General features: G+C 34.3%; 1 protein-coding gene across 1 annotated transcript; it reads left to right on the plus strand.

Annotated features, from left to right (window-relative positions):
• Positions 1 to 223: 223 nt before the first annotated feature.
• Positions 224 to 2574, plus strand: LOC110777631 (uncharacterized protein At5g39865). The gene has a single exon (XM_021982216.2). The coding sequence runs from the start codon at positions 1049 to 1051 to the stop codon at positions 2339 to 2341; it is 1293 nt and encodes a 430-aa protein (XP_021837908.1). The 5' UTR covers positions 224 to 1048; the 3' UTR covers positions 2342 to 2574.
• The last annotated feature ends 13726 nt before the right edge of the window (positions 2575 to 16300 follow it).

Consider the following 16300-nt stretch of genomic DNA (forward strand, 5'->3'; position numbering starts at 1 on the left):
TATATTTTTTTTTTATTTTTTTTTTGAGGGAAGAGTACTTAATTAGATATAACTTCAATTATTAGTTAATCAAATTTCGGCAGAAGTTTCCGTTTAAACCAAGCAAAATTACAAAAACTTTAACGTCATTAATGCTTAACTGTGTTACTCCAAACTTCCATAATAATCACATTCATTGCACATCTCTTTTTCAACCCCCTTCTTCTCTCTCCTTCTTTTGATACACCCTTCCCACCTTCCCTGACAATTACAACCAAACCATCTATAGTCGAGTAACGAGTTCGATCCTCTCGTTCGTGTTTCTGTTATTAGATCACTACCACCAATGAGGAAAATAGTTCCTCACTAGTGAAATATGGTGTGAATAAAAAAGTTTACCAACTACACCAATGAGAAGATGGAAAAGAGTTCACGAGGATTCGGAAAAAAAACCGCGCGGCGTTCTGCCTCACATATTTTCTCACGCCTTGGCCCTTGTGCAGAATGGGGACCACATGTATCAGTACCAGCAGGACTTTTATCATTTTGTTGCTGCAAGAAGACTAAAACGACGAGTACAAGATATTGCATGTACCCAACAAACCTAAAACGCAACATCTAAAGTTGAATCAGTTTGTTTTTACTTTAAATTGTACTTTTACAATAGCTATTTTTAGTCAGCAATCATTGTGGTGGGGTGTAATGAACAGTAGAAGTTAGAGAGTGGTGAATTTTTTTTTTAGTTTATTGGTGGGATAAATTTTTGTACATAAATTTTATTTGTGAGGAAAATGATAGGGAGGAGTAAGAAAGAGGTTGAGAGAGAGTGGTAAGCTTTTTTTTTCCCTCATTGGTGAGAGTGCTCTTAGGATTACACGAATATTGTAAAAATATATTATATCGTGTTTTCAGGGATAGGGACTCTGTTACTGTACCTTATAAAGACTAAAGAGTCCTGAAGGGTATGCAAATTTCTTAGAAAACCCTGAAATTTGCAAACTTTTTTCCCAATTTCTGTTAAAAATCAGAGCTTTTTCATATTGGTTGCGTTTATTTTCTGTCGATTTCAATGGGGTGTTCAGCATCGAGGCTCGATACTCTTCTGGCAAAAGCCATTGAAGACCCTTCTTTTTCTCTCTCCTCTCATCATTCTTCCTTTTCGTCTTCTTCTCCCTCAACAAACGCCGTTCCTTCTTCTTCTTCAACATCGTGTTCTTCAACTTCTACTTATGCAAATTCTTCTGCAATTTCAAAACCTCGTTCTCTTTCAACTCCGTTAGTTCACCACCCTGCGGTTCGAAAAGGCGATACCCACCACCTTGTTTCGCTCACCTCCACCACTTACGGCTCTCTAATCGTCGTCGACAACCACCCCACCTCCGTTGACGGTGGTGATTTCTCCGGGAAGTCGTCGCCGGACTCTGTGATCAACACATGGGAACTTATGGAAGGGCTTGAGGAGGAGGCAGAGGAGGGGTTTAATCATGATTTTGGTAACGATTTAAAGCTTAAGTCTTTGAATTCTTGTGATTTTGATGATGCCCAGAAAAAACCCACTTTGAGATTAGGTTTAAATTTAAGTGATTCTGTGAAAAAATTAAGTGACTCCTATGTGTTTGTTGAAATGCCTCAACGAAGAGTTGAGGAAGGGGAGTTGGATTCTAACCTAAATTCGAAACCTTTGTGGCAACTTTTGTCTGAGGAGTCACTCCTATCTAAAATGGACCCTAATGTTGCTTCTAGCTATCAAAGGGCATTATCATCTCAAAGTTTGGGTTATAATTCATCTATGCGGATGAATAAGTCGGTGGATTCGAGTCCGTTTACTCCTAAAGTCACCAAGTGTGTGGATTCTAGTGCCGTGGTCTCGAAATTATGTGGTGATGATAGTGCTGGGAAGGTGGCTGGTTGTGAGGACAAAATTGTGCTTTATTATACCAGTGTGAGAGGGATTAGGAAGACTTATGAAGATTGTAGCGCGGTTCGATTGATACTTAGAGGGTGTAGGGTTATGGTAGATGAGAAAGATATTTCTATGGATTCAAATTTTAAGAAGGAATTACAAAGTGCACTTGGTGGAAAAGCATTTAGTTTGCCTCAACTGTTTATTAGAGGGAAGCATGTAGGAGGTCCTGATTATGTCAAGCAGTTGCACGAAACCGGAGAGTTGGAGAGGCTTTTGGATGGATTTCCGATTCAAGATTGTGGGTTTGAATGTGAGGGGTGTGGTGATGCGAGGTTTATTCCTTGCTCGAATTGTTATGGAAGCCGGAAGGTTTTTCAAGAAGAGGAAGGAAGAACTAGAAGGTGCCCTGACTGCAATGAGAATGGGTTAGTTCGTTGTCCTGGTTGTTGCTCGTGAATGGTGATTCTGCTTCATTCATTTTTACTACGAAACTTCCTCAGTTTCTTGGTAGTAATCACTTCTTTTCACTATATTTTAATGCCTAGGTCTGAATTATATCCTTTATTCTTTATCTATCAATATCTTTTGTCATTGGATGCATTGCCACATTGTTCATTTTTCTCGTTGTGTAAATTTGTAGCGAAGGCTAATGAATCAATTCTCTAAGATTCTCCAATCTTTTATCTCAATGTGTCTGTTTTATTGCATAATTCATTGTAGTAGTAGTAGTAGCCAGTAGGGATGCGATCATGTGGAGTACTTGTTAGTTTAAGATTGATGTGCACGAGTAAAGGATTTGCTAGTTGTTGGGTCAATATTATCAAATATCGCATTGCTAGAATGAAGGGGCAAGTATGGTGGAACCAAAATAGTTTGTTAAAGAAACAAGTACTCTGTATTTGGTAAACAGGAGTAAGATAGTTTACGCAACTTAATGTTTTCTTTGAATTATGCAGAGAGAGTAGTTTCGTTTCATTTGATAATGTGGTCCTATTCTTGCCTAGAGAGTAATACCTAAAGGGTCACCTCATGCTTGCTGTTAGTCATAATTCTATTTGTGCTGATTCATACTACCATACCCTTTGCTCTTGCATTTGTTTTGGTGGTACTGGTAACATCATGTTTGTCAAGCCGAGCTTATAAATTTCCTTTATTATTCCTCAACTCTACTTGTGCAAACTTGAGTGGCTCACTGCCATTCATTTTTTATTCGGTTTCTACTTTCTAGTGTGGTTATTCGATTAGGCATGAAGTAAAGCTGGATGTGGTTATTGTGACTCTAGTGCTTAGCATTTTCTGTATTAGTAAAGCGAATTCTGGATATCACAATGATGTTGTGATTAGAAGTTTAAAAGATTGGAAATTATGAATATTTGCCATTAGGGTAGGTAGTTGTTATTATGTGTTGCATAGTCCATAAGCTATGGTAGGGTATTTTGCTGGAGAAAAGGGGCCTATTGTCTTATATCGATTTGATGGAAGTCAGCCTTAATTATGATGATATGAAAAACCTTGTCATTTTGAATTGAGTGGTCCTATTTTTGCCTAAAGATAGATTGCTTTTGGTAGAGCATTGTGTGTCTCCATCTGCCTTGTTGAAAGAAGTAATGGCCTGAAAGTTGGGCAAGAGGCGAAATTAGGACGTTTTGCTCCTTGTTATGTCTAGCTTTTTAGGCAAATAGAGCCACTGTACAGTTACGTAGGTTGTTTTAACCACGATACCTGATTACTGTCGCAGTACCTGTGAATCTATGATGGATTACATTACCATGCACGGCTCTAGGATTAATCTTGGATTAGTAAAGAGAGTTGTCGTTTGTCCTTGCAAATAAGAATAAGACTAGAGATTTGTCAATTACTATTCCTCAACTAGATTTGCTGCATGTTTAAGTGCCTTTGTCCTACACCCATAATTCTCAGGTTTTGGTTGTTTAAATGAAGTTGGCAACTTGCAATGCCATATACAGATTACAGAGTACTCCGTGTGAGTTAAAGCACAAAGTTTGTTTGTAACAAAAACCTGAACTGCACACTTGCAGAGCAGACTGCAAAGTTTTGAGAGGCTAGCAGTCAAGTGTCGGGTGCTCTCAGGTCTGAGGAAGTCTTTATCTATACTAGGTATACCATTTAAATGGTATACTAGTAATAAAATAATAATATCTATAATAGTGGGGCAAAAGCAATGCAAAAAGAAAAGTAAAAATGTTATTCCTGTGAGCGCCAAAAAAAAAGTTAGAGAGAGACTGAAATTTCCATTTTGCGCCATCAGCCAAAATACCCAAAATTGAGCGCCATAACCACAAACTTTCAACAAATATCCAAACCCTTCATAGCTTTCTCTCTCCTTCTTCAGAACCGGAAAAAACATCAATCTCTTGATTTCAAATTTGAGTTGCAGTTTTCTTAAACAAGAATATTTGATTCAACATCAACAGCGGAGGGTGGGAAAACAGTGAAAGAATTTCCCGGCAAGGTTTCCCTCTTTCTCTCTTCAGATTATCGATTTCATGCCATCTGATTGAATGGTGTTAATATGGTACGTTGTGATTTTGGTTTTTATTTGCGCATGTATATTCGCACATCACTAATTTTGACGAATTTTCCCCAGTCATTAAGATTTTAGGGTTTCTGGGGATTCCTGTTTGTCAAATTTGTTTTTTTTAATGGAGTTTTCTGTCCTTTTTAGTGTTAGGGTCTGCGGTTCGAGCTAGTTTTGATTAATCCGAGTTACAATGGGTTGGAAATGGATATTTTGCCATACAATGAAGTTTTGAAATTTTAATTTCCGTAGTTTTAGACCCAACACTTGAATAAAATAAGGGGTCAATGGTGCTTTAATTGAGGCCAGTTTAGTGATTTTGGTTATTGTGTTTCTTCTAGATCTAATAGGATAGAATTGCAAAGGATAATATTGCTAATTAGGTGACTTTATTTGCAATTGAAGAATTCATGATTTTGGTTAATGCATCTATTTGTTGGTCTTTTATTAAAGTATAATATGAGATGCTAGTGTTGTTTGTGTGTTGGCGCTATTAACAACTGTAAAGATTAGGTGACTTGGGTTGATTAGCACGAACCCATAGTTCACTATGATAACATTAAGAAGAAAATCTTGTATGAGTTTACCCTTATGTCATATATATGAATAAATAAAGATGGTTTTCCTTTCGAGTAAATAGGTCTGGAGGTCCCTAAACTTTGCCAAAAGGAGCAGTTAGGTCCCTCAAGTTTCAAAAGGAGCATTTAGGTCCCTCAAAATGGATGGAAACCGCTGCTTTTTTACTTCTGTTACTAACGTCTGTTAAATGAATTAAAAATAAAGGCAAATTAATATAAAGGGCAGAAAAGGACAAAATAACAGTTACTTTTACATATTAACAATAATTAAATAAAGGGAAACCCTTTTAAGTTAGCTTTTTACAAAAAACTAGCAGTTCAAAGTATTTAACAAGGCCATTTGTACCCAAATTATTCAACACTTAATAAAATAAAATAAAGGATCAACGCTTCCTACTAATCAAATCCCCCAAATTAACACACCCAACAAGCATAGGTTAATCAACAACATTTCTCAGAGACAATTTATCAAACACCTTGTGTGCACACCCAAGTAACTTACATTTCCGATAAAATTCATCCGAGCTCAAACCCATAAACTCCATGCATCATCATCATCTTCAATCTCATGTTTAATCAGCAAGTCAGCAACTCATACATGAAATCTAACGAGCCTACGACTAATGAGGCAATATTAGGTACTTCCGTTTTTCTACAGTCTAATGAGTGTCAATTTGTCTTAGAGTTTGCCTAGAGTTAGTGTAAAATGTGATACTTTACAACTAAGGTGTGTTTTGGGAGCTTTGTAAGGCCGTAAGGATTTGCATCTCCACCAAGTCAATATGTCGTACTTAATTTTAGGATAATGCAACACCCTTATGGGTTGTATATAAGGAGCTAATACTTGCTATCACATTTGGTATCATAGATTGGTAGGAGAAAAAGATAATGAGCCTCTGAGTGTTGGCATCACACCCTTCAATATAATCTGTTTAATTTTGCAAATTTATTTCTATTGTGGGTTTGCCTTGTCTCCGTTTTTTAGGCTTAAGCATTGAGGGCAATGACAAATGTGAAATTACAATGGAATTGTTGGAGAAATCCAGAAATTAAGAAAGAGAAGCAGATTGAAGAGAATCCATAATAAAAGATGAGAGAGAAAGAGAGAGAAAAAAGGTAGAAGAAGAACTAGTGGTAGTAGCAGACATCTGGGAGAAGAGAATTTGAAACTTTAGAGTTGTGGAAGAACAACAATTAGCTGAAGTTTATGGCGATAATTGCTGAAAATTTGGAGTAAATTTGCTTGGGTTACTCACTAAATTCGATTTGATTAGGAAGAGTTGTGGAAAAACCTAGAAAAGGGGAATATAAAGGGTGAAACGTGTAAATGGGGAAAAAGCCATATGAAAAAGCTAAGTAAGTTGAAAAAGCTAAGTCATAATTAAAATCAGCTGTTTTCATTTATTTATACACGTGTAAATTAATTTTCCTTTTCTTTAAAGCGGTTTTATTATTATTTTATTAAACTTAACAGAAAATGAAACGGTGTTAACAAAAGTAGCTGGTTCCATCCATTTTGAGGGACTAAAATGCTCCTTTTGAAACTTGAGGGACTTAACTGCTCCTTTTGCCAAAGTTTAGGGACCTCCAGTATAGTTTACTCTTTTCCTTTCAAAAGTGAGTACTCATTTTCTGGCATCAACTGATTGTGTGCACTAGCATTTCCTATTTTTTCATCAGAAAATGGATAATATTATTGTGTTCCATTATTACATATAGTCTGTAAGAACAATATGACACTTTATTTCCAACATCTTGCCTATGGACTATGTTACCGGACGCGGATACATTATATCCAACACGTGTACGTGCGTGCCTAATATCCGACTACAGTCTACAGGTAACATAGTCTAAGGATACATGCACAAGAACAGCTAGCATGATTTGTATTTGTAAGTTCAAGAGGAACAAATTGAAAAGAAAGGAAGAGTATTCACCATTGGTCTTTACATAAACATTGGCCATCTTTGAAATGATGGAAACAATTTCGATCTCTCGCAATGATCTCCCTGTTGAAGATCTTTGATATGAGCTTTGTAGCTGAATGACAATATTCACATACCTTTAAGTTCTTAACAATCCTAATCATTGTCCCGTGTTTCTTGTTAATCAACGCGGATACATTAAGGTCTTCTTGTTCTTATTTCTATTCTAATGGGGTTGCACATAGTTTCAAGAGCATATTTTTCTGGTTGGAGTGATGAAAATCATCTGAGTGATGAAAATGCGCCAAAAAATTATAGTTGAGTACCAAATTCATTTACTATCTTGTGAAATGCTATTGAAAATTTAGAGTTGAATATCAAGTTTATTTACTATCTTGTAAATCGGTTTTGTGAATTGGAGTTGAGTACAAAATTCATTTACTATCTTGTAAAATGGTATTGCAAATTTAGCTTTTCTTACATAATTTCAATTTCAAAACATTCCAAGTCCAAAACTCCAACTCCTAATTCAAAACTTCACAAGTTCAATATTCACAATTTCCAATTCAAAGTTACAATATTCCAATCCTCGAGTCCAAATCCCGAATTTGGATTCCAAATCAAGTTCACATATATTACAAGCCACATTTACAAAATCCGATACCAAATCGAACTCCGAGACACGTTTCCAATCAAAATCATGTATCAATTTGCAAAAACGGGCGTCGACCCCAAACCTCAGAAAACCCGAGCCCTAGTTTTGAGATTGAGCCAAGATGAAGGCAAGCAAACTATGATATTGGTCCAATAAATCTGATCTTATAAGATACTAATTCAAAACACAAGCTAAGTATATAATTGTAGACACCAAATTGTAGCTCCCCTAAGTTCCTATGACGATATCGCCAATTTGTTTGCGCGATTGATCTTTAAGTGCAAGCGACCGATTGGAAATGACATAATTCGACAAAGAAAATTTTAGATTATATTGGAAATTTGGTGTTAAACCCCAATTTATTTATTATCTTTAAAATGGTTTTTCAAATTTATATTTATAGTTAAGTACCAAATTCATGAAGAACACTATGAACTGGTATTGAAAAGTTGGAGTTGAGTACCAAATAATTGTAGTTTGATCAATAAAGAAACATATAATACAATTTGGTATGAACTGGTATTGAAAATTTGGAGTTGAGTACCAAATAATTGTAGTTTGATCAATAAAGAAACATATAATACAATTTGGTATAAGCTAAGTGTATGATTCAATATGGTCTTATAAATTTTTGTATGACTCGTAAGATAATTATACTCCCTGTGTTCTATAATGTTTCTCGTGTTTACTATTCATATGGTCAACGTTTAAAAACTTTGATCGTAATTAGTAGTACAGATAACAAAAAGAATATTAAAATTGTGTGTTCATATTGGATTCTTTTCAATGTAAATTTTCTAAATATCTATTTTTTTTAATAATTTTTACTAATGGTCAAGGTTGCATTGGAGACTGCTTATATATAATGACACGTGCAAACTATGATATTAATCCAATAAATATAATTTTATAAGATATTAATTCAAAACATAAACTAAGTATATAATTATCGGCACCACAATTGTGTTTCCTCGAAATTCCTACGACGACACCGTTAATAGATTTGAGAGATTGATCTCTAAGTGCAAGCAACTGATTGCAAAGGACGTATTCAATTCAATTATGAATGTGCCTATTAAGGAAAATGGTATTGCGTACCAAATTTATTTCGTATTCTTATAAAATGGTATTGGAAAACTACAACTCGTTTGTGTTTCAATATCCATTTATTTGTACCTTTTTGAGGATAAATTTCAAATTTTGAAATTAATTAAGATCATTGATGGATATTTTTTAATTATTGTAAGGAAGATTTCAATTTGAATGAGCCTATTAAGGAAAATGATATTGAGTAATCGGAGTTGAGTACCAAATTTATTTCGTATATTGTAAAATGGTATTGGAAATTTTATAATATGGTAAATGGCACCCTTAATTAATAACAAAAGTACCAATCTGATTCAAGTGATAAGAATGATACTTATTACTGCCTAGAAAAGTTATTTAGGGTTACTTATATTTGTTTGCATTACAGAATATAAGTGTATGTTTAGTTATTAAACGTATAACAAGTCGATTTTCTAAACATCTAAGTTAATCTCTATCATAGCAAGATATGAATCTACAATTCAAGATGCTTCATAGCAAGATGTGAATTTGTAACTATGAAAATGCAGTGTTACTACAGTGTTCTTGATTATGTTCAAATTCATAACAATCTAAATTTCAAGATTCTTCATAGCAAGATGTGAATTTGTTGCGCTCTCAATTTCACCATCCCGTCAATCTGTGTGACCTGCTTTGCCTATTTCATAAGTCTTATATATATAATAATTTCTCACGCATCGCGTGCATATAAGACTAGTTATTTATAAGAAACCAAACTATGATCTTATAAGGTAATGATTCAAAACATAAAGTAATTATACAATTTTAGACAAAACATTTATCTCCCCGAAAGTCCTACGACGGTACGACCACTAGACTTGAGAGATTGATCTCCAAGTGCAAGCGATTTTCGATTTAATTATGAACTTTCGTTCAAAATTCGAGCACAAATTCCAAGTCAAGCACAATTCCAATTTCAAAATATTCCAAATTCAAAATTCCAATTTATGTTCCCAATTCAAAGTTATGATACTCGAGTCCAAATCCTGATTTCGAACCCCAATTCAAGTTTAAATAAATTTCAAAGCTTCAATTACGAAATTCGATACTAAAATTTAACTCCGGAAAACATTTCCATTGCAAAAACAAGCGCCGACCCCTAACCCGACCAAATTCAAGCCCCGGTTTCAAAACGCGAATAAAAAGCAATCACGAGAAGTATTGTAAATTGAAATCGCATAAATTTACCATTCATACTATTCCAAGTTTAGATTGTTCACATTTTTTTTGCCAAACTTCAACTCGTTTGTGTTTCAATATTTATTTAATTGCAATTTTTGAGGATGAAGAAATTTTTATTAAGATCAAAGTGGATTGTTGATTATTGTAAGGAAGATTTCATTTCATGTGTCAATTGAGGCGAGCAAAGAGTGAGCCAAAAGGGGATAATGGTATTGAAAAATTGGAGTTGAATATCAAATTCATTTACTATCTTGTAAAATGGTTTTGACTACTTGGAGTTGAATACCAAATTTATTTGGTATCTTATAAAATGGTATTGGAACTTTTGGTACAATTTTCCAAATTTATAACGCTACCAAAGGTCATAGTTTGGCACTCACAAGTCAACTACCGGTAATTAGAAATTTGGACTTGGGTACCAATTTAGTTACTATGGTGTAAATGGTATTGTAAATTTGGAGTTAAGTACCAAATAACTTGTGACTTATGATAGTCAATTATCTTGTGTCGAAAACATAAAAGATAATCATACGATAAAACTCAAAATGAAGTAAATATGATGTTCTAAACATCTAAATTATATTATTTATATGCAAATTAAACAAACTATGATATCACTCCAATAAATACGATCTTAAAAAATATTAGTCCACTTTCGGTTCCTAATTCAATACTCCACAAGTACAATATCCGCAATTTCCATTCAAAGTTATGATATTCCAATCCTCGAGTCCAAATCACGATTCCTGATCCCAATTCAAGTTCACATACATTTACAAATTTCTCTTACAAAATCTGATACCAAAATCGAACTATGAGGCTCGTTTCCAATCAAAATTTGTATCAAATTCCAAAATCGGGCGCCAACCCCAAACCTGAGAAAACCCAAGCCCCGGTTTTGAAACCCGAACAAAAAGAAATCCTGAGAAGGATTGTTGATCTTTGTAAGGAACGATTGAGCCAAAGGGGGGAGCAAGAGAGATGAATTGTTGATCATTGTAAGGAACGATTAAGCCAAAATGGGGGAAATGGTATTGGAAATTTGGATTTGAGTACCAAATTTATTTACCATCTTGTAAAATGGTATTGAAAATTTAAATTTGAGTCAATTCATTTACTATCTTGCAAAATGGTATTGAAAAATTCAAATTGAAGTACCAAATTCATTTACTATCTTGTAAATTGGTATTGAAAAATTCAAATTGAAGTACCAAATTCATTTACTATCTTGTAAACTGGTATTGGGAATTTGGAGTTGAGTACAAATTAACTTGGACTGATGATAGTCAATTATTTTGTGTCAAAAACATAAAAGATAATCATATTACTCAAAAAAGTCATAATGAAGCAAACATGATGTTCTAAAATTCTAAATTTATTACTTATACGAAGAAAAAAAATATGATATTAATTAATCTAATAAAATATGATCGATCTTATAAAATATTATAAACAAACGTGATATTATACGACTCGTAATGAAAAAAAACTATGATATATTTATGTTATATGAATCATAATTGCAGTTTGATCAATAAATAAACATAGGCTACATACTCCATATATCACTATATGAATAATCTACATTTTCCACTAAAATAAACACATGGACTGACACATGTCGATGAAAATTTGGTGTTAAGCACCAATTAATTTGGTGTTGAGAACCAATTCATTTGGTGTCAAGCACCAACTGAAGATTCGAATTCATTTGAACGATCCAATTAGGGCAATCAACGATCAAGCCAAAAAGGAAGAATGGTATGGACAATTTAGAGTCGTTACCAAATTGATTTATTATCTTGAAAAACGGTATTGAATATTTGGAGTTGATTTATTTGGTATCATGTAAAATTGTATTGAAAATTTGGTACCAACAACATAGTTTGGTACTCACAATTCAACGTGGTTTGGTACTCAACTACTCACTTAAGATCCCACCTGACACACAAAGGAAAACAAATGCAGTCACAAAATAATCGAGTATCAAGAGAAACTGAACAATATATCGATTTCAATGACTTCAAAATAAACAATATATCGATTTCAATGACTTCAAAATTTTATGAAATAAAGGGTATGAACATCAAGTTGACTGGTTCTCCAGTAAAGCTATGAACATTTCTGACCTTCAAAATCTCATGTAAATAGCATGAAAGATTCTGAAATAAATTTAACTGATTAGAAATGTCTACTGTTGCTGCTGCCGCCGCCTTGACCTCTGCTTCGTAGAACTACAGTCCATCCTCACATCGCCAACCTAAGATAAGAGAGAAAGTAGTAGTACTCAAGAAGACTCCATAATCAGTAGCCTCAAGGGATTATCCACTTTCTTTAACAGGTTAGGAGCTTGAGCATGAAACTCTCTGATGTTGCTGCTGCTTTGATTTGTAATTTGGAGGTACCAATCCCCGGCTTAAATGTCTGTTGCTGCTGCTGATGCTTTCATTATTTGACCGTTAACTTCTACAATGAATGTCAAAAAAACCACTCAGTCAGAAAATAGAAACAATGAATATGTGTTACAGCCATACGGGAGAAACTCAAATGCCCCAAATCGTGAAGATACCCTCCCCGAGTCCCTGAATATCTACCAAAAATGAAAACGAAGAACTTCTCCGTGCTCTAAACCTATATATTTCTTAAAAAACAGTTCCCAACTTCATCCTCATCATCTAATAATCTATTAATCTATCATCAAACATGGGAAAGGCAATACTTCATACAAGTAAATACCCTACCAAGTAAATAATATATTATGTTTTACTCTTTTACCACTAACAAGACAATTTGTTATATAACTCGTATGCGTGTGATAAAAGGAAAAGAACTTAACAAAAGGTCCCAATGAGAGCAAATAACAACAGCCCCTGCAGTTGGAATGTCCTCCCCAGTCCCCATCTTCACCAAGGAACTTTACCTGGACCAATTTCAAACCTCATTAGTACTAGAATTGAATAAGTTGGTTGTCCGACAGTATATTGTAAGATTATAATCCACAAAACAAATATTCATAGAACCCAAATAATAATCTACCTATTATCGATCTCCCAGATAAGAACCCAAAACAATTGGGTGTTACCTCCTAATCTTATATAGCATCGATCTCGACCTAGACATAACATAAACAGCCCATCATTCCAAACTTCAAGGACACAAAAAAGAGAAGTAAGACAATGAGTAGTAAACATTGGATGGAGAAGATACTCTATGACAAAATATTCAATATGATGGATAAGTCAAAAGAAGAGACTGGACAAATATGAAATTAAGAAACCACATAGGAAACAAGCACACTGGTTTAACCAACCTATAGGCTATAGGAGGTAATATCTAATAAAGCGTGAAGATACCCTCCCCGAGTCCCTGAACATCTACCAAAAATGAAAACCAAGAACTTCTCCGTGCTCTAAACCTATCTACTTCTTAAAAAAAAAGTTCCCAACTTCATCCTCATGACTCTAGTATCTATCAATCTAGCATCAAACGTGGGATAATTATGTTTTACTCTTTTATGAATAATAAGACACTTTGTTATATAACTCGTATGCGTGTGATAAAATGAGAAAGAACTAACCAAAAGGTCCCAAGGAGAGAAAATAGCAACAACTATTATCCTCGAATGCCACTTGAAGATCATCTCTGGCAAGAATAGCCTCAATTCCAACAATGGATAAAGCCATGACCTCTTCTTGGAACCTTCATAGAAAAACCTCACATGAGACATTTCATCAAACAAATATATTAGCTAGATGATCATTCATGCAAGAAAGTAGCAATCTCAAGGTAAAGTAGGGAGGAATTATTTGGATATATAGCAATATCAGATCTCATAGCTCAGGGATAATTGAAGTTAAAATAGCTGAAGAAATCTACCAAATATAAACTGTCCCTGATAATTACAAATCATCTCACAGAGCGAAGTCATATGTACAAAACATGATTTAGATCTGTCATGGGTTTCTAGACTCCAAAATCAAAAAAACAAAATTACATATAAGGAAGTACCTACGCGCTAATAATTTATCATTAGTATACGATAAGCCAATATCACCCACAACTAAGCACTAAAATAAGCGAAGTAATTCGGGTCCTAACCTAAATAGACAAGTGATTCGGGTTCTAATCTAAATAGACAAGTAATTCGGGTTCTAACCTAAATAGACAACTAACTATACAAAGAGAACACTAGAATTCTTCAATAGCAAACACATTTTACCTCTCGCCCAGTGGTAAATTATCAAAACACCAGTTCCAAACTTCCAATAGCTTCATCATCCTCAGAATATGGCATCACAAAAAGCCAGTGTTCTTGCTAGGAATATCCATCCTCTACACCTTTCTCACTAATTCAACCCATTAACCAATGCCCGCAATACTCAGTTAGGCAACAGGAAAGAATTCATCGTCTTAACTGACAAAACTTCAAGAAAATTAACAAAACATATAAACCAACACTCACTCCACAAATCACTCATTCAAGCTATTCATCATCCAAATCCTTAATGCTGGTAGAATCTCATTAAATTTCCAAAGGTATCCGAATTAATATAACCTAATTTAGAGCATACATAATAAATCAAACAAATTAACTTACAACACAAAATCCAAACTCTCAATATCTTACGATCATAGCAATCTTAACTATATCAATAAATAGGCAAATGCGATAAATTATCACAGCAAATGCATAAGTTGGAAATTGAATACAGAAGAAATTGAATACCACTTTCTGGAGCATCTTGATGACAACCATAGTCTCGTGCACTCGTGCTTGAACATCTTTCGAGCCTGAAGAACAATTTAGTTTCAAAATAATTAAAACATTAATTTCTAAAGAACGAGAATTGCTTCCTAGCAGAAAAATTACAAAATTAGATGAAATTTAAAGAGAATTACTTCTACAATAACCACAATTACACAAACCCTATAAATTAAAAAAGTAGAATTAGAAAATAATTCAATAATTCAGAATTAATTCAGGTAAATTGAGAGATTACAGAGGGAATAATGTAATTCAATTAGACAAACAGACAAAGAGGACAAAGGAGGAGCAACACATACCTAGACCAAGCCCGGCGGCCGGCGAATTTGAAACAATGCTGACATTCACCCGATTTGAGTTTGTGGTTTTGTGAGACAGCGGCGGTGGAGATGAGTCTTTAGACACCGGCGATGGAGTTCAGTCCCAAATCTCTGAATTAGAGGAGAGAAACCCTAATAATTGAACATTAGAGATGCCCGTAGATTTTGCCAAACATCAGAGACTTTGGAGTGAGTTTAGAAGAGAGAGAAAATTTTAACCATTTACATAATTTTCACTTTTACAAAAGAAAAAAAGATAAATAAATAAAATTTTGAAATTTGAAATTGAAATCAGAAATGTTAGAGAGAGAATGAAAAAATAAAGGGAAAAGAAAAAGGAGTGGGCCAAACCAATAAAACCCACCTGCAATTACATATGTGTCCTTAGTATACCATTTAAATGGTATACCCAGTAGTGATTTAGAAGGCCTCCTCAGGTCTATACTGGATCCTGAATATTTTCAGATTGGCATTTATCAGGGCTCAGGTCACACTTCAAGGAAGGGCAATTGTGTCATTTTACACCCGGGTAGATGATAAACACCATGCGAGATGCCGGATGTGATACCTTTTACGTCAACCCCACAATGGTTATAGATTGAGCAATTTCAGGAGTTATGCATAAAGTTGGGGTCCAACCTTTCACAATTTTCACCGTTTGGGACCTGCACCTTTTTTTTCACCGTTAAGGACCTACTATTCATTTTTCGGTCAAATTCAACCAAAACATAAAAAAATTTAGTCCTTTTAGTTAAAAGCTTAGGTCCTTGAGTTAAAATCCACTTGACACAACTACAATTATTTTTGCTATTTTTAACGCGCGTGTGCTCAATAGCCAATGAAAAAAAGAGAACTAAATTTTTTTTTTGTAGGGAATAAAATTTAAATCAATTTTATTTTGAAGGAAAGAAAAGTTGTTCAGTCCAAATACAATTGTTTGGTCATATCTCAAAATACCCAGAAAAGAATAGAAAATTAATATTCGACCAAAGAGTTTCCAGAAAAATGCCACAAAAATGTAATGCTAGTAAAATAAAGATGAAAAACATTAATTAAAAAGAAATGGTGCATGTGTCACCTGGAAATCGAAGTTAAGGCTAAGGTGCTGCAAAAATGAGTTGCGATAGTAGGTAACTACATGCCATAGTCATAGACATTGATTTTAAGTTGTTGTTAAGTGATGCGGCGTTGTTGTATTTCAACCTTGAAATGCAGCAAATTATTTACCGATTTTTTAATTACAAATTACACTTTTTCTCCTATGGGTTCCGGGTGTGGAGTGATCTACTATGTACGAAACAGTATATCTTCCACAATTTTCTTCTTCTCTATGTCTATTTGTTA

The sequence above is a fragment of the Spinacia oleracea genome, chromosome 1 (genome assembly GCF_020520425.1).
Source record: "Spinacia oleracea cultivar Varoflay chromosome 1, BTI_SOV_V1, whole genome shotgun sequence".
In the NCBI taxonomy this organism is placed as follows: domain Eukaryota; kingdom Viridiplantae; phylum Streptophyta; class Magnoliopsida; order Caryophyllales; family Amaranthaceae; genus Spinacia; species Spinacia oleracea.